This window comes from Anarrhichthys ocellatus, unplaced genomic scaffold (genome assembly GCF_004355925.1).
Source record: "Anarrhichthys ocellatus isolate YVR2014 unplaced genomic scaffold, GSC_Weel_1.0 scaffold14, whole genome shotgun sequence".
In the NCBI taxonomy this organism is placed as follows: Eukaryota; Metazoa; Chordata; class Actinopteri; order Perciformes; family Anarhichadidae; genus Anarrhichthys; species Anarrhichthys ocellatus.
In genome coordinates, this window is record NW_022280044.1 from 9,178,659 (window position 1) to 9,205,666 (window position 27,008).

Here is a 27,008-nt window from a genome sequence, read left to right on the forward strand (position 1 = left end):
ACGTGAAGATGCGATCATAAGCACTCGGGCCAAGATGAGACGACAACAACTCTCGACATCCATGTGTTTTATTCTATGTAACAAAAATAATTACATTGTCTTTGTTCTAGGAGCTTAACAATATTGAAAACAATAAAAGAGAACAAAAGCAAAATCATCAGACTGGACAAATAGACATTTACATGAACATCATAGAGAAATGTTGAAGAATATATTTATATTGCACAACCGAGCACATATGACCCCCCCCCTGTCAAAATAAAAGTAAAATATTCATGTTCATATTCATGTGTCATAACAGCTCTGAGTACTAATGCACTGCATCACTTCATGTTTAATTAACTCCACCTCACACAAACACAGCAATCGTATTTCAGTTCAATCCCATCTCTGGCACATAAAATCTAAGGAGTAAATATTGAATTTAGTCTAAGTAGTTTTGAATTGGATATTGCATGAAAAAAACAACAACAGCAGATGCGAAAGCAATCAAAACAACAAAACAGAAGTACATTTGTGTGTGCAGCCCCGGAGAGGAAAGTCAAAGTGGCTCCCTCGCGCTGAACCAGCGCTAATGAGGACGGACAGAAGCTAATCAGCGGAGGAGGGTGGAGATCATCACATGGCGAAGCCACTTTGTGAGCCAATCTGTTCTCATCAAACAACGTGAGATAGTCTGATGAACCAAGTCTATGGCGATAACATTGTGAGTCAAAACACTGTACTTTACGGGTGACAATATTCGTGGACTGCAAACAATTTGCGAGACGTTCATTGTAGTTGTGTCAACCTGAAGTTTATGTCTTTGTTTTTCTCTTAAATAAGTGCAAGAAAACATTTGCCAGTTAAAAAGCACCCATGTGGCGCGTTTTCAACCTGTTCTCAGGCGGCAAATAACGCAGCTTGGTCAGCGACGCTCTTTTAACGTACGTGTGTTTCGTACCAGGATGTTCTCACACCAACGACGGGTCCTGCTCCTTCTTTCACTGGATACAAACACATCAGGTAAGAAAACTGAACATTTGCGCGTGAAATGACATCAATTAAAAATGGAAAGATAAATTTATCTCACTCAAACTGAAACACAAGACTGAAGGGACTAATGAGGTTGTTTGCATCACATAACAACGTTGTCAGTTTTGATCTTTGATGCTCACCCATGTGAGTAGAACGGCAACAGTAGGCTACAGCAAACAAAGCGACGCGTCTCTTATTGGAGACGGTACAAACCGAACACCAGCAGACCACAAAAAGCAGGTGCAGGTGGGTAATAATACTCAGTGCTTCGGTGTGACACACACACTTTTTACAAAGTTAAACTAAACTTGAGGCATCTCTTGTTACACAAATTATACAAATACAAAACACATGGCCGCAAAAGTGTCCCGGCATACAGCACGCACTGAGCTTTAACAAGCACTCAGTTATTACTCAGGCTCACGCTCTCTCTCACACACACACACACACACACACACACACACAGAGCTGTGTCATCGTATGAAATTAGATCTAAGCTAGTGGTACATTTACATATTATATTTGTTTATATTCTTAAATATGATGACACTCGTATCGTCAATGTACATTGAGTTGTATGATTACATTACAGAGGAGGCTCCTTCTTTAGCGTCAGGGAGGGAGCATGTTCATTGGCTGGGTGGGAAGGAGGAGATGAATCTGATTGGCTGACAGGAGGGAAGTCAAATGTCTGACGCAACGGTCTGACCCAATGAGTCTGAATTATTAATACAAGGCTCGTGGGATTCAGTAAAACAGTTGTTGAAGAGTTGTGGGGTTCCTCACTCAGGTGACTGACCTGGAAGTTAATAGCAACTAATACTAACTGTAGGCTGGTCAATTGTTCACAAACTAACTTCTGTCTGATTCTCTTAGCGCTGATTATCTTTTTTTAAACTAATTTCTCCTTCTAACCTTTCAATGACCCAATAATGTCGATCATCACCATTTCTAAGGAAAGTTGGTCTCTCCTACGTTCTGCAGACCGAAAATCTGCAGCCAATACTGTGTATTTACTTCTGTGAATATATAGTTAGCTTTCAAGAGTGACATAACACCAACAATAACCAACAGTGATAACAATAGTTTCAAACTTAATAAGGAATATGCTTCATTGTACGCTAAGCCTAAACCACGCTTTAAACATCATAAAAGTGATGTTCGTTTGTGAAGAGTATCTTGCTGAAGTATCGTAAATTTGTGTTTTGCACAGATTTTATTTTCTGCAATCATTTTCAATGTACAGCTCGCATTACACATGTTCTAGTTGCCATCATTTACATGCACAAACAGGTGAGCGCACACACACACACACACACACACACACACACACACACAGAGCACCCAAGGCTTCCTCTTCAACCTTTTGCTCTTTTTCAAATTGATTTTTTAGATCTGAGCTCAGCAAAGTTGCTCTCCCTCCACCTCAAAGCGCTTCCTCTCTGACATTTAGGGAGGAAGAAGACAAAAAGGGGGGGAGAGCAGGACAGAGAGGAAGGGGGAGACGTCCACATCAGCTTTTCATGTGAAACAATATTGAATCGCGGAGGCAGGTTTGGCCTTTCCGAGAAATACCGTTACTGTTACTGTCCTGATTACCCCCCCCCCCCCCGCTCCACGTTGTTCTAGTGGCTCCTTCGGGAGATCAGGTTTAATATGTTTCTTTATGTTTTCCCTTTTTCTGGTTCTGCTTAAATGTAAACATGTTCATTAAATAATTACCAAAACTAATACAAACTTATTTTTTTCTTTCTTTTTTGTATTTTTTTGTATTTTTTTTTAATAATCTGTGATCTATAACAACAGATAAATTCAATCCAATGACGAAACAACTCAAAAGAACAAGTTATTTCATTGTTATAAAATCATTTTGGTCGTCGTTCATAAGACAGGTTGCATCTCTGATACATTAATTAAAGGTATCGAAAACATTTTATCAATCAGCTTCTTACATCGAGTGTTTGAGTTCCACATAAACACGACTATTTGTCCACGTTGTGGTTATTTCAACAGAGACATTGTTGTCGTTTCATCATTGGATCATTGATGAAAATTAGCTGTGCGGCAAACAATTATTTGCGATACTTTCACGTGTTTGTTCAGCAAGATGATCTTCACAAATGAACACCACTTTTATGATTAGTGAAGAGTAAATGTGAAAGTAAAAACCTAACGTTAGCCACTTGTTAGCAACCGCCTCTTTGAAGACGCTTCACAAAGTTCAAGAGTGGGTAAGTACTGACGTGTTTCATGTCGTAGAACAAAACCATAAAATCTCTTAAGCTTGTGTTAACCACAGACCTTATTTCAAGTACCTAACCAAAAATAAAATATAATAAATAAGAACTCAAGATGTTATTTTCCAAATTTGAACCTTGATTTTAGCCGATTTAGTAGTAAAAAGTATGTTAAGAAATGCTTAAGATGAAGTTTTATGGGGCTTTAAAGCCGCAGTGTGTAATGTTTACAAATTTCTGACTTTGGTTTCTCCAAGTGTTATAATTGGGGATAGAAATGCACTCCACGGAAAACAACACATCAGTCAATCAAAAACTAATGGCAGCAGAAAAATGTGAAGATAATCACATTAAAATCTACACGCAGGCTTTAATTACGACAAGCTGATGCAGTGATTTCATGTCATTCGTCTTCTTAATCTAACAATTATTATATACTATTAGTAATGTGAAGTTAAATGTCAAATGTTCATTTCCTGTTGAACTGGCATTAAAATAAAGCTAATCCCAAAGAGAGGCATAAAGAGAACATTAAGTGAAGGAGCTTTACTCTAACCTAATTACATGGCCTTTGTATAAAAAGAATGTCATCATTTTGATAAGATATTGATTTAGGCGCAGCCAGAAGCCACTGAGCAGCACATCAGTATGCCTCACCATGCTGCTGGAGGCAGCCGTCTGAGACATTCGTCACCTGCCCGCCTCACACTCGGACAGGGAGCGCGTGTGGACAGACACCGTGCTGTAATCTATGGGAAACGCTTTTCTTTAGGCGCCATGTAACTGGTTGTGGATTTGGCTGTTGATGGATTAAGTGAACGCAAAACACAGACACAAGCAGAGAGGCCAGTTTGATCTGGGGTCACAAAGTGTATTTTTCGCCCGTGAAATGTCCATACTCACATACTCACAAACATGTGGGCACCGTAACACACACACACACACACACACACACACACACACACACACAAAGCCTCTGGTATTGTCGTTTACATAATTCTCTCTCTGTCAACAAACCATTTTTAACTCTAGCTGGACCATGTGGACCAAACAACAGGCCCTTTGTTGGTTTAATGGCATTCCTTTTTTTAAACTATCCCATGGTGCACTGCATCCAAACACCAGCTGTGTTTCCACATTAGACGAATTGTTCAACATTTTGGAAAATATGTTTATTTGCTTTTTTGACAAGCGTTTGATGAGAAGGTCGATACCACTCTCATATTGTTACACTAAATATGAAGCTGGAGCCAGAAAACTTTAGGAGAATTTAGCTTCGCATAGCATAACGACTGGAAACGGGGCAAAAAGTTAGCCACGCTCTTCTCCAGAAGTTAAAGAACAACCCAAAGTGTAAAAACGACCAGTTGTAGTTACACCCGGGGTTAAAAGCCAAACCATTTCCTGGCGGGGAGCACTGCCTCCACAAAGCCCCGTTTTAAAACTGCAACTTATCGTTTTCACACTTCGTATATCAAATGTTAATAAGTGAGTTGTAGAGGTGCTGGTGAGCAGACTTCTTTACCTCTGAACGGAGTCTGGCGAGCTGTTTCCTTGTTTTCAGTCTTAATGCTAAGCTAACCTTCTCCTGGCTGTAGCTTAACGTTTGACATATGATAGTGGTATCAATCCTATCATCTAACTTCCATAAAGAAAGCTAATGAGCGCAACAAAACGTTTTCTGACCATTGAAATCTATGGTAACTTGCAATTAAATCTTTTTAAGATCTTGGCCAACCATTCAGTCGGGAGAAATAAGATGAACGTGCATGTCTTCTAAAAAGACGGAGAACCTTTGCACCTGCAGTATATTGTAACACAGTGTGAAAATCCTCCAAGGAGAAAAACTAGAAAGGAGCTGAAGGAATGTCCTCTTTTCACAGATCATCAGATTGGATTAGTTAAGACACCCGGCTAGACCGAAGCAGAGGTGCTGCACGAGTGTACTGCACGGCGGGACGGCCTATAGGAAAGGAATGGCATCAATCAGAGGTCCACTGCGTCACAACTGCTGTCATCACTGCTTCAAAACAAAAAAGGAAAAAATAAAGCTTCCCTACCGCCTCCTCCCAAAACTGCAACCCTCCCTTTCCTCCCGAGCCCCCTCTGTTCTCTCATCCTCCTTCCTTCTCTTGTTTCAGTTCAACTCTTCCCCTCCCTCCCTCTGTTTCTCTACCCATCCCTCTCTCTACTTCTGCATGTCACACTGCAGCAGTAGGACGATGGAGGGGTCGGACTTGGCGGCCTCTTTGAACTCTTCAAGGGAGATCTCATCGTTGTGGTCCTTGTCCATCTTGGAGAAGATCTTGTCCACGCGCTGCTGCGGGGTCAGCCCGTCCTCGTTCATACGCATCATGATCACAGTGCCGACCATCTTGTAGATGGCCTGCAGAGGGGAGGGGGAGGGGAGGGGGGGGGGGGGAGAAAGTGAGACATTGTCTTCAAACACATTTCAGATAAGAACCAGTAAAACCTCACAATCTGATTCCTTAATAAAAGGACACTTGCTCCCTCCTCACAAGCACATACCTCGATGATCTCCAGCATCTCCATGCGTGTGATCTTTCCATCCCCGTCCAGATCATACATGTTGAAGGCCCAGTTGAGTTTCTGCTCAAAGCTTCCCCTGGAGGTGATGGACAAGGCGCAGATGAACTCCCTGAAGTCGATCGTGCCGTCACCGTTCTTGTCAAATGTCCGAAATGCATGCTGGGCGAACTTTGAGGCATCACCATATGGGAAAAACTGGAGAGTAAAGAAAATAAGGTGATGGTTACATTGTGCTTCATGAAAGATGCCCACGCTGAGCCATGAGTCACCCCCCCCCGCGGTACGTTCCAAAAACTCAGAGTTTTTCAGTTAAAGCGTTTTTAATATGAAGCTATGGCAGCGCCTTGTATTTACACTAGCAGCTTGACAAGTGAAGCGTCTATCCTGCACTACAATTGGACATTTTTCTTCTTCTTGGTAGTTCTGACAGCGTTGCGGAGTAGCAGAGGGGGGCGGGGCTTAGCGAAAGGGCCAATTGGAGTCTTCTTGTGCACAAAATGCATCTGAACTCTTAATGCAGTTGGAACTCAATCCATCCATTTCCTGCCGCTTATGTGGGGCCAGGAGAGTTTCCTGCCCGATATCCTTCAGCAAATTTTGAAAAATTGCCTCATTTAGTTTCGACAGACTAATACCTGATGTACAAGCCACATGCACGTGACAGAGAGGGGAAGACAAACTGATTAAAAATATCTTTGACCCTTGTGCATCAATGATAAATGAGCCAGCCTCTCTCTGGCGCTGTGCCGTCTCAAAGGCTCCGGCATGTTCTGAGGGAGTTTCAGGCCTTAAAAGAGTCGCTCTCTCCGACCCAAAACAACGTAAGCTTTCTATGTAACAACCCAACTATGCTCTGAATCATTTCAAAGGTAACTTTTTTCATTTTATATAATTATGGAAAGATTTAGAACAATTTTCACTGCAGGCAATAACACAATGTTACCCCGCACTGTGTAAAGACCCCAGCCCTACTTGTTACTTCATGCCTCTCTTCTGACCTCACCTTAACATAGAGCTGCTGAAACTCGTCCAGGTTGAGGATGCCAGAGGGACAGTCTTTGAGGAAGCCTTTGTACCACTGCTTCAGCTCTACTTCGTTGAATTCGGTGCTCTTGGTCAGGTCGTCCAGAACCTCCGGAGCCAGCTTGCTGTTGTGTTTCCCCATGATCCTTCACCTCTCTGGGGGGGGAGAGAGAGGGGAGAGAGAGAGAGAGAGAGAGAGGGTGAGGATGTGCCAGACAAACCACAGCAACAGCAGTAATGCCCCTGTGTTGTTGCTACAGCACAGGTCTCTGAGGAGCGATGCACACAAGGAATTACCTGCAGAGTAACACATGCAGAGCAGAGCTGTACTGTCTTAATGTGGCTTTAAATGTCAAAATATACAGTATAAAACATTCACACACATATATGCACGACAATACATTTTCTTAGCAAGCCATTTAGTCCTATTTTCAAAAATGTATTCCACTTAAAATGATAGTGAAAGCGATATTTTGCTTGTGAGGTGAGCTATTTGTTTGTAATGTCTTTAGTCAAAGGTAGATGAGGGTGCTTTGGTTGGAGCAGTGCTCTTAGGCCTTTTGTCAAACATGACATTTTAGTCGCTAAGCTTTAGATATCTCGTTAGATATCTTGAGGATTGCTTTTCTGACCCTGAAGGATAATATCCGTGTGCCCCAAGGTTCCATATTAGACCCTTTCCTGTTTGGTGTCCATACAAATGACATGCATTTACTTTTTACTGAAGTTCAAACACACATGTATGCAGATGATGCAGTTTTGTATCATCATGGAACTAGGAAACCAGAAGTGGCTCATGACTCGTATCAATCTATCCTCCATAATCACCTTGTGGAAGTAAAGCCTCTGATAGCATCACTGATATTTTGGCCATAAAACGGTCCATTACACCGGCTCCTCACCATATTCACATGGCTGAAGACCACTGCAGTGCCTTCATGACGCCATCCCTGACTCATAGCCCTGTCTGACAGCGTTTAGCACTTTGACACCAGGACGCAGCCGAGCCAAGCGACCACAAATCCTCCTCTAAATTGCAGAGAGAGTGGACGGGGGACAGTTTAGAGGCTGCAATATCATCCTTTCACGCTTTATGTCGAGTGAGTCATGCAGAGAGGGGCAACTGAACCCCAAGACACTCTGTACACATATTTTGGACTGTATTCCTGTGACAAGCGTGAGTCACTGTAGGAGAGCCAAGAGCTTGGAGGAAGAGCAGTAAAGGACATTAGTGGGACACAGGACATTCCAGCATTAAGTCATTTTGAAAAGGTCGCCTGTGATCTAATCAAGTGGAAACACAAAAAAAGAATGTTTCTCTCTTCTCAGAAAATCGTCTTACAGTTGTTTGAGAAAAGAAAAGAATGAGTGATGTTCAGGCAGAAACAGAATAAAACATGAACCGAATGATAAATGTTAAAGCAGTTCCAATCACTGAACGGGTCGGCTGGGTGTGCATCTGTTCACCGCAGTCCTGTACGATTCAAACATCTCTGACTTTGTTATTGCCAGAAAATAGCTTCCACCATTATCACGTTGACGGCAGAGCCCAGCATGTGTCGAGCATAAAAGAGCAAACGTTAAGTGTTCCATTTCCACAAAGGACTTTTGAAATTGTGCAGTGACACAAATGGATCCCTTCAGAGATGACTCAGGATTTTTTTAGGTTAGGTTAGGCGCTTGTCTTCGCTTCGACACATGCACACACAGTTTCACAAGTTTAACTGCTGCAGGATGGATTCAGGCAGATGTTTGAGGCAGAAGATCACACAAAGGTGCTCGTGTTTTTGCAGCATCACCTGTAATGACATTTTCCTGTGATGGCAGGAGGTCACTTTCGAGGGACTATAGTTAAACTAGACGTGTTCCACTTCACTCGCTCACTTAAAGTCCAAGTGAAACAGAAGTTAGAGTGTCTTTAGCGTCTGAACAGTGAAGTATTTAACAATGAAACGGAATATTTCAGCATTTTGCAGGTACATTTTGGAGGACGAAGAAGGAGAAATATAACGGAAACTTGACAGATTTTCTGTGGGCAGAACATTCAGATGAACGTCGCCCGGCCTCCTTCCATGCCGCCCACGCTCGCGCTCTCTGCTCAGCCGCTGGTAGAACTCGTTCATCTGTACTGTGCTCACCGAAACGTTAACCTGCACTAAAATGACAAAGAACCGGTTGAAAACATTTGCCTTGAATGAATTACCTTAGCCACTAACTGACTTTTTTGCAGCATACTTAATAGACACACACAAATGTATTTATAGCAGTCTATATTATATTATATTACATGACCTGTATATTATCTCCCTATTGATTGTTTTAAATTTGATTTACTAAACCGAGATTAGTTTTAAATTGTGCAACAATGCTCGAGCTCAGAACCTGGTTTAGCTAAACTAGAACTAATCTTGATCAAATGATCGAATGAATCCTTGTTGGTGTAAACCAGCCTTAGACCGGAGGTTTAACTATCCCCAGATCACTGATGTCCACTCACGAGTAGCTCTGTAAATCACCGACTGCATCAACAAAGACACACACATCACAAGTATACAAACTTGTGACACAAGCTGTGGGTGTATTTTGGCTGGTACCCTGCTGGACACACACACAAACACACACAAACACTCTCCACAGAGTTGCAATGTTGTGTCTCGCCTCTGACTGAGGCAGATGAGAATTTATCCCTCTGTTAGGGAAGCAAATGAAGCAGATAATGGAGTTTCCAGTGGATGCCAGTGAGAGGTGTGACTAGCCAGGCGAGCCAACACATTGGAAACTGAAATAATCAAAATAAACACTGTTCACGCCAGCAAAACAGGCAACCCGTAGGTTCATTCTAACTGCTCCCGGCTGCTCAGGTCTCTGCCAGCTCATCTACCTCAGGCAGACATCCATTGTGGGAGACTATTGAGGTGTGGGAGGTTATGTGGAAGTAACTCTGGGTGTTTCTTTTAGCGAATGAGTCAAATCCCTGTGGAATCAATGAGATGCATTCAGAATACAGATTAAGTGGCTTATTTGCCATTTTCTCCAAATAACAGCCATTTTGACCGCCACAGAGAGTGTGATGCTTATCTGAGTGCAGTAAAAAATAATTGTATGTGTTGACATGTAAGTCAAATTAGAGTGTGCAGTGTGTTGCAATAACGATGTCCTTGTGTTAAGAATAACAAAGACTAGAGACGGTGTGATGCATAAAATATGGACTTCTGTTTACGTTTTTGTTGGCAGGTTTCAAACCTCTGAATTGCTGCTCAACTCTACAATTTCTTTCAAGATTTAAAAGTTCTCGTGTTCTGCTCTTTGCTAGCTATCAGCTGAAACGAGCTGTAAAACAAACCGGCCAATCAGAGCTTTGTAGGCGGGGTTAAAAATAGGGACTTGAACTTTCTGTGCCTGAGCCAGAAGAATGGCTTTATCCATGAAAAAAAGCAACAGAAAAATTGCCACAAACATGCAAGGTCATTGTAAGTTGACTTACAACAGACTAGTAACTGGTGAACATAGCGGAGCATTTAGCAGCTTAAGAGTCAGATGTGTTTTTCAGGAGATGGTGGAGACCAAAGCAGAGACAAAATGCCAGTGACAAATGACAGCTAATGTTGCTTTGTGTCTGCTGGATGTGTAAGATTATATGATAATATGTCAGGGTTGTGTTTATAGTTTGTTCGACTGCCTCCAAGTGGCCGTAAAAAAGTAATGCTGCTTTAAACTGCTTTACATTCCTTCAATCGTCATGAAACTACTCCTGGCAACCACCACTGATTGGTTGGGGCGTAACAAAACCATACAAGCACCCTCCCAACCAGTAATTAGTTTACATGAACACCATGTGAGGCTGGATGAATTAAGTACTACAAATTGGCAACTCAGCTTGATTATTCTGCGAATCTCAGGAACAATTATGTTGCACCCAGGAGGTGAGTTAGGAACGAATAGCCTGGTATCAGCTTCAGTACTAAATTACTCAGTCCAGTTTTAGCTCTGATAAACCCATAACAGCCTGCAAAGAGGCCCCGGGCCCAACCTATTTCTGCTCTCTCCCTCTGGTGCAAAACATGAAATATGCTTTATTCCCCAAATGCTGCAGTTTCCCAAAAATATACTAATTCAGCCCTGAACACCTGCTCTGCACATCCCACCAAAGGGATCAATCGGCCGGGCAACATGCTGTTGTCGTGCACGATGACGTCTTTAAAGGTCTGTTCACGTCAACACGTGGTGGAGGCCCAAGCACACACTCACACACACACACACACACACACATACAAATATGCCAGCTTCAACCAGGGACGACCAGGACATATTACTTCCATCACAAAGGGGCAATGCACTAACTCATACACTGATATATAACGATATAGGAGGAGAGGACGAAGGGAGAAAAGATGAAGAGGCTGTGTGAGAAATAAATAAATAGGGGATGACTCAATTGAACGATTCACACGTCTGAGGGAGAAAACGAATCGACGTGGAGAGGGAACCAGGGAGCGAAAAAGGCGAGGAAGACGGAAGGACGGTGAAAGACGAGGCGACTGGCAGATAAGCAGAGCTTGTAGAAAATTGTCCCAACAGGCGTTGAATAGAGAAAGACATGTATCTCATTGAGTCTGAAGGGGCATTAACGCATGTTCATTCCAGCCGTCAGACTGAGAGCAAACACAAAGTCTAATCTGAGTTGTAAATGCGTGGGAGACTGTGTGTGCGTGCGTGTGTTGCTGTGCCTATGTGTTTGTCAGCCCAGCTTGATGGCAATCCAGCTGATTGGATAAGCTTCAGTTAAAGATGATTGCGTGCCAGAGTCTTTAGTAATGAAGCTCACATTTTGATGGCAGTTTTCTTAAACTCAAGGGTCTTGTCACGGTTAGGAGAGCGGCAAGCAGGGGAATTTATTCTGATCAAATTACACGTAAACGTCTCAAGAAGATAACACTGCTAACTGACACACAAACACTAATTACAACAATCACAGACAGTAAAATACAACGTAACACCCCCTGAATATCTTTTCTTTGCTGACCACCAGTGTTTAAACTTCTCACCTAGCTGCAGTGATGTACAGGTGTGATGTCACAAGGTTCCGAACAGGTGAGAGTAACTTTTAAAGCCAACCTATGCTGTGATCGGGTGTCATGGTGAAGGTTTGTGCTCTGGTGATTTATACCAGAAGATATGGAGAAATCTGTCCCAGAAAGATAATATAAGAACATAAACAAATCTGATTTGACTAATATAAGAAAAACAATCAAACAATCTAATGGTGTGAAACAGTAAGCGGTATTCAGGCAACTTGTCCTCCAACAACGTTTCTTATAGATATCTTCATAAATGTTAGTCCTTATTTCCTGTGCGTTTTCCTATGAATGCCCAGCAACAATGTCAATTCCAGCTTGTTACATACAAAAAAATAAACTTCTCTTTTCACAGGAAACACAACTTAGTTAGGTTCAGGCAACAAAAGTACATAGTTAGGCTCAGGAAAAGATTGTGGTTTTGGTTAAAATAACTACAGAAGTGGCATTACCTAAGCAGGTAAGTTACATGACACGAACAGCGGTCTCCTGGACAAAAGTCCAGTCTTGTATCCACCCCGTTTTCCTCCCTACGCAGCGTTCATCCTTGTTTGCAATTATGTACAACAAAAAAAATATATACAGTATATATGAATTTTGTGGCATATATACGGATTACAATGCATTACTTTTCACAGGTAGAGCTACGAATGGTGAATGAGAACAGCCTAATTCAGGGTTTGACCTCTATTCAAATCACGCCAGAATTATTCTCCTTTTTTATTAAGAAAAGCAAATTTCCTTTCTGTAAAGTGCCAGAGCGAAGCAACACGAAGCAAGAATGCAAAGCAGCAGGATTACACTGTCATTACTATGAGGCCCAGGCACTCTCTCTCACTCAACGTAGCCCAGAGGGGGAAATGTGTCGGTGTCCCTGGGAGTGAAAATGATTTGCCGGGAAAAGCTGTAATTGAGTTGGAAAGGGAGCAAAAATGGGAAGCTATATGCCTCCGATGCAATAGTCGTTTCCTGTGTGTGGTTGTGTGTGCGTGTGGGTGTGTGTGTGTGTGTGTGTGTGGTTGCAATGCCAATAACCTTTGAGAGAGTGGAAAAAGTGCAATGGACTGTAGCAGCAATAGGAGAACAATCAATAGGATACCAGTCCAATACCAGCCCTGGCCATACACTGTGAAGCGTGTGTGTGTGTGTGTGTGTGAGAGAAATAATACAGAATATAAATCTGATGAGCGGTGGACGATTCACCACACCCTCGTCGGTCTTCATGGCAGCTCACCAAACCATCAAAGGTGAAATAGAACAATTTGTTGTCTTGACAACAGTTGCACCGGCTCACTGGCAAACAGTTCCATCTGGCATCTGAAAATGGATGGACATGTTAAGAGACCACGTTGGTGCTGAGGTGCTGCTTCCGATCAGTATGATCCCCAAATTATTGTAATCTACATACATCTCTCAGGTGACTGGCGCAGGAAGGATGCATCTCTATAGAAACGCAGCTCACCTCAGGGCGGTTCAAACTCAAATTTAAGACCAGGCAGCATGTCGAGCCAGGGGAGAAACACGGGGGACGAAACAGTTGTGTGCCCTGATGAGTCAGCCTCTCTCATAACCTTTATCTCCCATATACCTCAGAAACACATCATTCATTCACTTCAGTATTTATTTATCGCACATTTACTGAAGTCTGGGTGACTCATGTCTGAGTGCTGCTGTAATTGTCCCCTATTGTTTCTGTCTGCGCCCTGTCAAACCTGCACAGTGTTGTACAATGTGGCTAATAATATTCCGGCGACACATTTAAACTCAGAAGTGGAAAGATGCCAGCACGCACGCACGCACACACACACACACACACACACTCGCTCATACGCACACACAAAAACACGCTTTCCTGTATTGCATTTGCCGTGGTGGACAGTTGTTTGGTTGTAAGGCTCAGGTGTGAGAGCGCCAGACACATACAAGCTCAAGAACAAATGCCCCATTTGCACACACACAGTGGGTATACTGTCTATTCTTTCTTCCCATTTCAGAGTCTTCCCTTCCTGCCTTTGTGTGTTTTCCCGCCTTGTTGATTGTCTGCCCCGCCCTGATTGGATCCACCTGTGTCTAATCACCTGCACCTGCCCAGAGTATTTAACCCCTGTGTTCACTTCAGTGCCATTTCATCTTATTTCCTTATGCTTGTGTTCCTGGGTTTTGTGATCTCTGCCTGTTTTTTTCCTGACCTCGCTTTTGCCTCACGGATCTCCTTTGTACCAAACCTGTTTAGACAAGTAACAACTGTTTCTGCACCAGTCAAGTCCAGCCAAACAGAGACCAAGTCCTGACCAGGAGGTAGCTGGTTGTCCGATAACTCAACAAGACCCCTCCAGTCTGCATGTCGAGGTGTCCTCGGGCGAGATACCAAACCCCACACTGGTCCTGAATGTTGTGCCATCGATGTGTCTGTGAGAATGATTAGTTAAGATCCTGATGAGCAGGTGGCACCACCATCGGTGAATGAATAGGCTCGTTGGACATGAGCTGCACCTCGCCTGGAAAGTGGGCGAGAGCAGTAGGCGGCATTGGGAAAAAAAAAATGATGTCAAATCGGACAGTTTACAGCCGCCTTCAAAAATAAACAGGAAATCAAAGAAACAGTTACTTCCTGTTGGATCCGACCTGTAGACTACTTAAAGTCTGCAGACTTCGTTCGGATTTATTCATATGTGTTTGTAAATATATATTTATGTGGAAAGGTGCGTGTATCTGTATTGTATGCTATCCTTTGTTCTTTTTATTTCTTCCCGTGAAACACTTTGCTGCTCGCTTTGATATGTGTTGTATAAAATAACCTTTATTATTATCAGTTTCCCATCATGCATTGGGTCATGCAGTCGGTGGAGAGCTACTGCGGCGCCTGGCTCTAAAAACGGCGGCCGCCTCGATCTCGTGAGTTTATCGTTGACCACGTGTTCATGATGTCAGAGCGAGTCGGGATTAAGTCGGACACAAACCTGACCGGCATGCATTGTGCGGCGATCGCCAGTGATCGGTTCTAAGTTGGACTGGCTCATCTCGAACGAGCCCTAATTCAACCATAGACTTGTATTTTGCAGCACTTTGAGTGGTCGAAAGAATAGAAAGCTGGTTTATGAATGCAAGTTACCATTTAATCAGAAGTGTACTATTAGAAATGTCTTGATAAAATAATCAAAGACATTGCAGAGATGCTTTGTTTTCTATGAGCACCCACAGGAATGATGTAAACAAATACATTTCAAGACAATGCACAGACAGTTTAGTGATGTCCCATTAAAGATTGCAGGTGTAATAATCCTCGTTCCATTTGTTCTGACTGAATATCTGTGTAACCGACTATATGGAGGCATGTTATTGTCCAGTGTTCTAAACCAGGGGAGACTATCCCAGCATGCATTGGGCCTGAGGCAGGCTTTACCCTGACACGTTGTCAGTCTATCACAAGACTGACTCATACAGTGAAGACTGGCCGACGCATTCACACCCACATTCACACCTCTGGGCAATTTTTGTGTCAGTTGAGTTAAGACTGTTGGAGGAATGTGTAAATCTGTAAATGAATGAATTTAAAACAAACACACATATTGGTTTCTATTCAGGACCTAGAGTACTGAATTAAAGATTACTGTAAATTAAATGTAAATCTGTTCGTCTCATATTAAGATGTAACTAAAGGAACAGGCAGAAATGATCAAATATTGGTTTCTGTGCCAGAGTTTGAGACGGAGATAATTTCAATAAATTTAGTCGACAGCTAGTATTTAAACTAAGATGTGCAATTTATTAGAAATATGCTCAAGCCATACTCCAGTTTATTTTAATTTTTATTTTTTTATTGCAATAGGCACTTTGACCCCCTCAGTGTTAAGGTCAAATAAAACAAATGTGCTGCACGATTTAGCTTGAAATGCTTCTCCATCCAGTCTTATAAATGTCACACGGTCAAAGTCCAAATGTGACTAATGAATACCAAAGAAATACATTGAATGATAAATAAATTGAAATTGTGTTGAATAAAATAAATGACTTCTGTCTTCGCTGTACGATCCTCACACTGGTGTATGTCACCTCATCGATTACTCTCTTATATCTGTTACGCCGCTGGAGAACTCTCCATCAATGGTGTCCACTGATAACTGTGGGTGTTCATTAGTTATTAGCCGGTTACGCCAATCTCCTTCACTCATCATTCCTTTGTTGTTGCTCAACCACTATCAGCTGGTCCATGAGTGTGTGTCACAAACACACACACACACACACTCAGACACCCATCCTCATTTTCCAACATCTGTCTCCCTGGGTAATAAAGCATGTGACAGGAATGGATGAATCAATCAGTCAAGGGACACACACATGCAGCAGCCACCTTCTACACACACACACACACACACAATGAGTCGGTGATGCATGAGACATGCATAGTACACCTGGTCACAGGCTTACGACAAAATGGAAGTGATACAAAGGGAGGCAAAGAAAGAGATACAAAAAAGTGTGTGTGTGTGTGTGTGTGTGTGCGTGTGTGTGTGTGTGTGTGTGTGGTTGGCCGTGGGTGTGGCAGCATCATTCATCTACTGCTGAATGAAGACAGCGGAAAAACAAACAGCACACACATGCACGGACGGACGCAGGCAGGTCATTGTAGTGCAACATGTTACTCCAAGCTGATGTGTGCTCTACAAACGGGGGATCAATAGGTATTTCCAGAGTAGAGGAAGTCGCTATGATCATGTGATCCCCCCATCCAGCGATCCATCAATGAGCTGTTATGTGTAACTGTAGCTTCTTTCCACCTCCTGTGGTAAATGACAGGGAGCTATGACTGTGACTATCATCCCTGCAGAGACCCAAACAATCCACTGACTGCATCTTTAGGTAAAAAGCCTGTTGCTCGTCTTATGCGATGAGAACATAGACACCAAAATGATGGTGGTGGATCACATGGAGGCTCTATAGCAATATACACCACTGAGTAGCACTTCTGTAAATCGTGGAAAGACTGATTGAGAATATACAATAACAATGTACCGTTTAGAGATAGCATAAATGAGAAAAAAGCGATGGGAGCGTATGTTTATAAACAGTCTTAAAGTAAAGGTTAATGAGAAAGCACTTAAGCGTTTAGTAGTGAAAGCTTTGTGTTCTTTATTTGGATTATCACTCGACAGAGTCTACTTACAGCTTAAGAGCAGCTCTGCAGCTAACCATCAGGCATGATTCTGCAGTCTATGCTCTCAACAGTTAGAAGTACAGTCCTTGATGGAAATACCAACATCTAAAACTCAAAAATGTGACGTTGATATCACTCCTAAAGCGATTTATTGTTGTTAGTCCATGTATTAAAAGATCAGTGATGCCAATGTTGAAGTGCATTAAACCTGCATTTTCTCTCGTGTCCACCAGGGGGCGACTCCTCTGGTTGTATAGAAGTCTATGAGAAAATGACTCTACTTCTCTCTTGATTTATTACCTCAGTAAACATTGTAAACATGGGTTTATGGTCTCAATCTCTAGTTTCAAGTCTTCTTCAATACAGCATGACGTTCATTTAGTCAAAATCTGTGACAACCAAAAAGCCAGGAGGGCGACAGTCAAAATGCCGAACTCGAGGTTTCAATACAGCGGTTCACAAACCAATGGGTGACTTCACGGTGACGACGTCTACGACTTATACAGTCTATGTGAGAAACACACAGAATGAACCCTCAGTGGCCACTTTATTAGGTACACCTGTTTATTCTAATGCAATACAAACAACTTCTGCTGTCCTTGTATGATGCCTTTAAGGGTTGCTCTTTTTTTGTCACAGTCACAAAGGTGTTAATTCCATCATGTTTCAGCCCTCAGGTCGTAGTTACTGATGGATCGCTTTATACTGAGAAGTGTTCCTAATATTCTGCTCCCCCGGTGTGTCGAAATGGAAAGACCAAAAAACAGAACAGTTTCTGACAATGTTACCAAAATCTGAACATAAAGTTTATTGCTGAATTGGAATAGTTTGTACAGTTGTACCTAATAAAGCGCCCACTGAGTGTTTATTTATTATCTCCTGTAAAACTCTCTGTGAACAATCCTGCAGTTCTTATGCAGAACAGAGGGATTGATTGGTGATTTTTCTAAGTGAAATGGAGGCTCTTTAAATAGCAGAACAGTTTAGAATGATGATGGTTGTGATAGCTCCCTGGTGGGACGCTCAGCACCACTTCAGACAGCCTGGCTCTTAAACTATGCACCATCTTCTGAGAGTGTAAACGTGGGTTGCAGTTATAAAGCAGAACAGGACCAACTGTATCGGCTTAATGAAGAGCCAAGAAGAGCAATCATACTGCTGCAAAACCATTTTATATCTGCATTGATACATTCATGCATCACTAGAGTTAACACATAATGTGACAGAGTGTGCGTCCTTCACGGCACCGACACCCGTCGTGCACTAAAGATCCGCCACTGTTCAGCCAAACCGAGACGCCAGCTGTCTGTCATATAGAAGCGCCCACCGCTGGTGTGTTTGTGTCGCTGTGCAACGTCGCGTTGCTGCTTTGCATCGTATATGAAAACAATCGATGCATAGATCCAGCGAGGCGCGCAAATACGCAGACACAACCGCGGGTCAGTTGCTGTGATGCAATAACTCATCTGGTATATGACCCTCTGATGCACAGCCCAGGCTGAAGGGCCACCGGTAATGTGGACCAGCCGGTCCCTATCAATGGTGCCGGACCTGGTGTCATTCACAGAGGACTATTCTATTGCAAACCAAGTCTCCCTACGGGTACAAATAAAAGTAACTTGAACCTGAACCTGACTGGGTCACGCAGATAGAACTGAACCACTTGTTCCGCCTGCTGTGTTTCTCTCTGACTTTACTCGTGCAAACCAATTTAAAATGACTTTTGCTCACCAACTCTTTATGCACAAAGGAGTTACTGCAACTACCAGCCACTCCGAATGCACCCACACCCTGCAGCTGCATTCCTCAAGCACAGACAAATAAACACATATGATCCAATATGCATGCGTATTAATGCACTATATGTGCAGAGCAGGGAGTCCAGACACAGTGGTGCGACACGCAGGTAGAGAGCCTTATTTGGTTCATCTATTGATTGCTCCGGGAGCATGAAGGACATTCTGGCACCGACTTCTGGCACAACACGAGCACGATCATGTTTGCCGCCCCCACAGCGGATCGGGTCAACAGAGTGTCCCTTTTCTTGAAAACAGGGGGTCGCAGGTTGGATTGCCTCTTCAGCCCAGAGTGCCCTTGAGCAAGACACTGAACCCCCTCAATGAGGCAGTCCAGTATAATTGCAACCTTGACTTGAGTCATTTGTAGTAATAAATAAGTGTAACACTCGGGTTAATGGTTCAGTTCCTCCTGAAGACACCAGACACACCTTTGATTATACGTACAGACTGTAAAGCCCTCTGAGGCACATTTGCGATGTGTGATTTTGGGCTATACGAAATGAATTGAATTGAATTGCAGACCAGTAAAACCACGACTTCCTGTCTCATCACCTATTGTTTCTCTCAGTATAGGACTCAAAAGCAGTTAAAAGGAATATGCGACCAACACTTACATACACATTAATAACATGATGGCACAAATACACCAAATGTCCTCCACTTACTCTGTAATGTTTGGAAGAAGAAGAAGCTCCTCGCAGCTTTAAAACAAGATTCCGCTTCTTTGCTCTGCAGCTAATTTCACCGCACTGTTTTGGTCCAAAGCAGTTCCTCCCTCATGCAAAATAACCTTCGTGTTTAACTCACCTCTCTCTCTCTCTCTCTCTCTCTCTCTCTCTCTCTCTCTCTCTCTCTGTTTAAGAAGATGAATGAACCGCTGCGTCTCCCATGCCAACACATTTGCATAGGGGCCACCTCCCCCGCGCGATGATTGGCTGGGACCCCGTTTCAAGGTGGATCCTTTTCGTCTGATTCGACGGAGCGGCTTGTCAATAGCTTGCGCCTGTGCCTTCGCGTCCCCTCGCGTGTGGCACCACGCTCTCAGAGAGAGAGAGAGAGAGAGAAAGAGAGAGAGAGAGAGAGAGAGAGAGAGAGAGAGGTTGGCAATATTGTGAAAAGCTATGAAGGAATAAAAGGAAAAAAAACACATGACAAAACACATGATAACTGGCAATGAGAGATAGAGGCCACTCTCTGATATTGAGCAGTTACTTCTCGTGCAAATTAACCTAATTTATGCAGAAGATTGATTTGAGCTTGAAAATGCAACGTGTATATCTACATTAATTTGTGCACCTGTGTAGTTACTTGGCCCCCTAATATAAGAAGATTTGACACAGGGACCCAACAGACAGGTCCTCAAAATGAAGTGATGAAGAAGGACGTCTGTCTTTAAGTCCCCCTTATTACTCCACATGGTGTTTGAGCTTCACTGAATGATGCCAGCTTTCAAATGTATCTGCAGAAAGAAGAAAGACAAAGATCAATGTGAGCAACGGTTGAATAAGATTAGAAGAAATCACAAGTCACTGGTAAAAGAAAATGGAGGCATAGCATCCAAATGTTTGCAGATTTAACAGATTCCTGTTTCAGTGTCAAGTGCACAGTATTGCCTTTAACAAGCTGGAATTTACCTTGAACTAGGGTAAGCACTAATGGAATAGCGGTGTAACTGTGGACTGACAAACCTATTAAATCTAACAACTCAGTAGAATGCAGAAGGTCCAAAGAAAAACAGGTTTCCAAACATATTTAGAGCTCAATTACAGTAATGATCGACGGTCACTTATGCTGTTGTGGACTGGAAGACAAATTCAAAATCAAAAGTATTTGAATTTCTCTTCTTTTGGGGCCAAATTTTCCAGCAAAGCAGAGAGGAAATACCAGAATTCCACTGCAAGTCAAACCGATACAGACTCACAAGAACAATACAAGGAAGTCAGAAAAAAAAGGAACATTCCCATATTGCATCTATTGAGTGTGAGAGAAAAGCTCCAGGTGTCACTGGGAGATAAAGAACTCTGTCTTTGTCTCTTAATGGCACAAATGTCATTTTAAGGGAGTAGCGGCAGAGAATCGTTTTGTTCTTTTTGTCTCGTCCCATGAGGGCAGAGCCTCCGATAATGCCTGACGTGGTTATGTAATGATTTCATATCTAGTGCATGTATTGATTTCTTTTGTGCTGACATGGTTTTTCACTCCGTTGTTTTTATTTGCAAAATCCATCGATTATAGCGTCCGTTATATGCATACGTAGTCTTATTCAGAGACAAATATTTGTGTTGATCACATTCGAAATGTGCCATTTAATGTTTGTCATATTAAAAGACAATTTTGCATACCACAGTTTTTTTGCATTTTTTGCAGGAGATGCATTTTCTATTAAACATAAATGTATGTAAGATACATATTATAACAATAAAGCATTTGAGTTAAACATATGATAGCTAACTTTAACAGATCTCAGATTAAATAGTAACCCGGCATTGTTTAATTCACGCTGAAAATGCATTAAAACAGCTATGATATTAATGAAATGTGCACATGATGTTGGTATTTCCCTTTACATTCATGGGCCGCAGATCTGACATGTATGTACAAAGACAACATAAGATAATACACAGTTTTCTTTCAATTCATAGTGAAGTATCTTCACACTTTTTAATGCGACAGAAATCTTGCCTTATTGATTGTATCTTTCTCTGCAGCAGTCATACAGAATAATGTGTTAGTGTGTGTGTTTTATGGAGAAATAGTGATGAGACTGAGTTATAACAGAAGGGAAGGAAAATACATTACAGTAGAATCAGCCAAGGTCAGACAGAGCCTCTCGTTGGGAGTGAGATAATCTCTCGCACAAGGTAAACGTCCATCACGCTGCAACACACACTTATTGTATGCCGTGTGTCGTGTCCTTCAATCCAAGGTAAGCATCAATCACTCTGAAACAGACTCTGATAACTCAGCAGGTTCAGCCTGAAAGTATAAAACTATGTTAAAGCTATGGGTTTGGTAATCTTCAGAAGCTAGCAAGATTTTTTAAATTATACAACGGACATACCCAGTCCAGTGCTGCCAGCTCTTGTCCTATGAAAGCAGCTAGCAGCATTAGCTCCAAAAGTTACGAAACGAGGAAGTCACCAAGTTGGCAACACTGCAAAGTATCCTCATACAATTACTCGTATATCTTACGAATGTTACTCCTCGTTTTCCGTGCGTTTTCCAGAGTTTTGCACAATTGTCCAATGTCTACATTCTTCTTCCTCTCTCTCGTCATTTCCTGTCTCTCTCTGCCTGTGTTTCCCAAACGCTTTCTCTCATGACCCACTCACGACTGAATTCACAATGGTTCTTATCTATAAACATCGTATCTTCATACAACGTTTCGTAGGATATCCTACGAAAAGTTCCTCCTCATTTTTCATGCGTTTTCCCACGAAAGCCAGCAACACGTGTCAATTGTCTCTCGTTACATGCGTAGGCTACGGCCTTTTCTAAATGAATTCTTTCTCGGACACTAGGTTAGGTTGAGGCAACAAAAATAGGTTTAGGAATAGATCTTCGTTTTGGGTTAAAATCACCACGGAAGTAATGTTCCTAGAGTACGCAAGTTACGTGACACAAATATCAAAGTTCTAGTTTCACACGGGGATCAAGCAGCGGGCTCCTCCAGTCCTTATACTACCTCGTTCATGATTACGGAGATAACCTACGAAACAATTTCATCGAATAATTACATTTATGGAGCATTATCTTTCGTGGCTATTGCTACAAATGCTGGATGTCAAGCTAGCAGCTTGTGGAAGACTTTTTTTGGTGTAGAGCATTCGATTTATTGATTTCTGTAAAGCTTTGCTTTTGCTGAGCGTTAGATGAGAAGGTTGTCTCGGCAAATAAGTGTCGAACTATTCCTTTAAGTATTGTACCAAATTCTCCTCCTCCTTTCTCCATTTTGTCTTTCAGCCTCCCCTCCCCTCCTATCTCCTCTAATTCACAAATGTATAATTGAAACGGCATTACTTGATAATAAATGAACCTCTCCTCCTCTAATTGAAATATGCCTTATTGAAAATGGCATGAATATAGCATGAAGCTCTCTCCCTTTTTACTTCTTTGAATATTCATGTGTGTGTGTGTGTGTGTGTCCATCGGCAACAGTGTTGCCGCGGGAGACGGCCCATCGAGCCTGTCCTCACCCTCTCATCCCTCTCTTCTCTCTCTTCTCTCTTTCATCTCTCATGTGCTCCGTCACCATCCTGCCATTAATCTCCACACTCACTGTTGTACTTTCCTTCCACTCCTCTCTGAACTACTTGGCACTGCTGATTGTTTTTTGGTGGTTTTCATGTTGCTTCGTATCATTTGATTACAAATGATTTTAAAATGATTCCCAAATTGATTAATCCTCCCCCAGAAAAAGTGGAATTATGACTTCACAGATACATTTTTGCAACACAAGTGAAGTAAAATGCCTTGTTTAACGTTGCACGGTTGTAATAGAAACACCTGGCCGATACAGTAAGTGCGTATCACTGCACGTAGCTGTGATCTCAGGCCTATTCCCTCAGCGAGAGGTGATACAATCTTACTCATGCTAATTGATGGGCAGGTTGGCAGCCTGATAATGAAATTCAAACCTCTGTTCGTGTCTCAGTGTGCGTCTGAGGTTGCGTGTGTGTGTGGCGTGTACTTTTGTGCGACGGCGGCCTGTAAACTGTCTAATTGACCTTTCCACAATCCACAAAGGACGGGCTGCCTTCGCCCGCCTCCTTCCGGCTATATTCCATCCCTTCTCCTCTTTTTTTCATTCTCCCCCGACGCTTCCGCTCCTCCTGTCCTCCTCTCCGTTCTTTACCCTTCTTCGACATTCATCCATTCCGTTTTTTGATGCGTGCAATATGTCATCGCCGATCTGATGCAGAGAAAAAGCTGCCACTGTAACTTTTGCATGGGGGAGTGTGGCTTTTAAAAATATATATTTTATGTCGAGATTGTGTTTTGTGTTGTGTTTGACACATTGTCTTTTATTTTGTAGCCCCGATGCTACAATTACATATAAATACTCAAATTACCGCCTCGTGGTTGTATGCCTCCATGTCGCAGTTCACCTCAATTGTATTTATTGTATTTTATTATATATATATTTGAATGCCTCTGGTGCAGAGGCACAGAAATATATCAAATTCATATTTGTTACTGATCAGCCCAAAGATACTGTCCTCACCAGAACTCACTTGAAACCACCGACGTTTCTGTTTTCCCTTCAAGGACCTCTTGTGCTTCTGCAATAAAACTGATTGAAGCAAAGGAAGGAGCGTGACAAAACCTCTTCACACGGAGCTCCAGTGGGATGGTCGGACAGACAAAGTGTTCAAAAGTCTCAAGCTTGAATGTCATCTCTGTGAGAGCAGGAGTGGGTGGAGAGATTCACCTGTCGCAGTTATAAATATTACAACACTGTCATCAGAGGCTCAATCATTACTGTGTTACCTCCTTTGGTGGTCGATAGTGACGAAACAGATATTTATTTAAATTAAAACATTATACAATTTAAACAATATAATATGTACTTTTTGAATAAAACCAAATGAATGCATTTAGTTAACAGGCTGCTGTTTACTTTCCTCTCATCAGTTAAACAAACAGAATGTTCAGCAGCCTTTCATATTAGATTCATTGATATGTAAATAGACAATTATCGGAACAATACGCACATTCAGGCTCCTTCATGTGGCTGAAAAGAGTACTGCAGGTAGAAATGTTAAATAAAACATTATGGAGGATATATTGATATTTTATTTGGCGACCCAAATAAAATCTCCTCTTTGGGAGAAAACAAAAAATAATTCTTGTTTATCTGAAGTTAGCTGGACAAGTTAGTGTTTAAAAAGAAATCCTTCAAGCTGTGTTCCTGCACCCCCACTCCCTAATCCTGACTCATCTCCTCTGTTCTTCCTCCTCATCTCTCCTTCCTCTTCCTCTTTTCATTCCTCTTCTCACCGGCTGTCAAGATTGACAAAGAGAGTGTTTATGTGAGAGAGATGATGATTAGTGTTTCGGAGAAAGAAATTACAGCTGCTAATTACCAACACCAATGATTAAACACACCGTGTGAATGCTGTCTGTGTGTGGGTGTGTGTGTGTGTGTGCGTGTGTGTTTTTCAGTTTTGTCGATCGATCTGCATTACACAAGTCTGTAGTGCATTACAACTTTTACCGTTATCTTTCAGGTTGTCTGAGTCCAGTGACCTTTCAAAGAAGACCGAAGACGTTCCTCCCATCTCTCCTTTTATTGACGCTTCCTTTCTTTCCTTCGCCCTCTCTCCTCTCCACTTCTCCTTGTCTCTCCGGTCTGCGGGGCGACGTAATGAGGTTAGGGAAAATGTCTCCTGACGACCTCTCTGTCGCTGGCTATTTTATTTTGATGGTGTAGACAGAAACTGGCTGCCTCAGGCAATACGAGCACTGTAGCATCGGACCAGCAGAAGAGCTGTTACCATAGACTGCATATAAGAAGTGGACGCAGTAGTCGTGACATCCTCCATTGGTTTGTGGACCGCCGTTATGAAGCCTTGAGTTCCATAATGGACCATAATGTACTAAATGAACATCGTGCTGTATTGAAGAAGACTTGAAACTAGAGATTGAGACCATAAACTCATGTTTACAATGTTTACTGAGGTAATAAATCAAGAGAGAAGTAGAGTCATTTTCTCATAGACTTCTATACAACCAGAGGAGTCGCCCCCTGATGGCCATTAGAGAGAATGCAGGTTTAAGACATGAAGCATCGGCTTCACTCGGCAGAACCGCGGTTGCCGCCCGGCTGTTACGCATCATGTATATGCAGGTGTTTATTGAGGATTACCTCACTATTCTGAAGTGGGGGAGTTATTTTAAGTGATGAGAGAACTGGTCTCTCATATGCAATGCATGTGAAAGACCACTGCTGCATAGATTATGAGCGTTCTTTTAAAATCTGTCTCGCTAAAACTTTTTGGAAGGGGCAACACAAAATCAAAGAATCCCTTTACAATCACACCCGACAGTTCTGATATCTAAGGTCTGTTGTCTTCCGGCAACTCGTCACCTCATGAGCTTTCAGAACTTGACATCTCCTTGAGTGAGACTCCTTCCATAATGTCAGACACTTATAATAACAATCAGAGCCTGTCGTGGTAAAAACAAGTGCTGTTAGCGGACGTAAGTGCCAAAACTTGACCCAATAGATCACGGTGCCGCCCGGTTAGCTGCTGCCGTCTACAGTGTTCTCTCTCAAAGCCGGACCACTTTCAGAAATTGTTGTCAGTTTGACCCAAACACAGGTTGTAAAATGACCGAAGTTACCCTTTAAGTTATTCTTCAAGGCAGTTTTCACTGAAGACTCTTCAACTGCTTGTCAGACGAACAGCTTCGTTTGTTGATTATCTGCACGTTTTTGTGCAGAATCCAAAGATTCAAAAACAACATTATAGTGTGTTGAATTTCGTTCGTGTATAATCACCTGAAAATAATAATCGTTGTGTTTTCGTTACAACACTGTAGTTTTCCTAAACGCTTGGCACACGGGAGAGGATTCAATTGGTTGCAATCACAGATATTGCCTAGACACTGCACCTTTAACTGTCCCATGATGTTTCATATAACACTGAACTAGATGCTGTCTAATCTGATGTTTTAAAGCAAACATCAGGTTTATTTTGTGTTTTTTTTGTGTGTCACAGGCAAGTTCTCTCCTAGACGAAAAAACCCAAACTTAAATATGTTATGAGCGCAAAATGACTTGATAATTTAGTCCAAAAACTGACATCACCATTGGCCATAAAAATCCAATATTCCCTCAGGCTTTCTACACTGTTCATAGTACAGTATAAACTAACGACTCTCACCTCTCTAGATGGAGTTCACTGGTGTTAATGACCCTGTCTTCACAGAGACCAATGAATGTACCACCTCAGGCACTGAACCGCTTAATCATAAAGGAGCAGACGGGGAGAGATGAAGTGTGTGCGGGGGGGGGAGCGGGTCAGGCAACCATGACGATCACCTCCAATCGGACAATGATTCCACTCCAGTGACTTAAAGGAAGAAAGACGTCTTCTGACACATCCTTAATTAACTCTTCTGATGAGTAATGAGTAAGAGAGTGTGG

The 27,008-nt window shown here is 42.3% G+C and overlaps 1 protein-coding gene across 1 annotated transcript; it reads right to left on the bottom strand.

Moving 5' to 3' along the window:
- Nucleotides 1-52: 52 nt before the first annotated feature.
- LOC116387036 (visinin-like protein 1) lies at nucleotides 53-19,705 on the bottom strand. Its single transcript, XM_031853754.1, has 4 exons — nucleotides 19,522-19,705; nucleotides 6,808-6,983; nucleotides 5,784-5,999; nucleotides 53-5,640 (listed from the first exon to the last, which is right to left on the bottom strand). The coding sequence occupies exons 2-4, from the start codon at nucleotides 6,967-6,969 to the stop codon at nucleotides 5,443-5,445; spliced, it is 576 nt and encodes a 191-aa protein (XP_031709614.1). The 5' UTR covers nucleotides 6,970-6,983; nucleotides 19,522-19,705; the 3' UTR covers nucleotides 53-5,442.
- Between the last annotated feature and the right edge of the window lie 7,303 nt (nucleotides 19,706-27,008).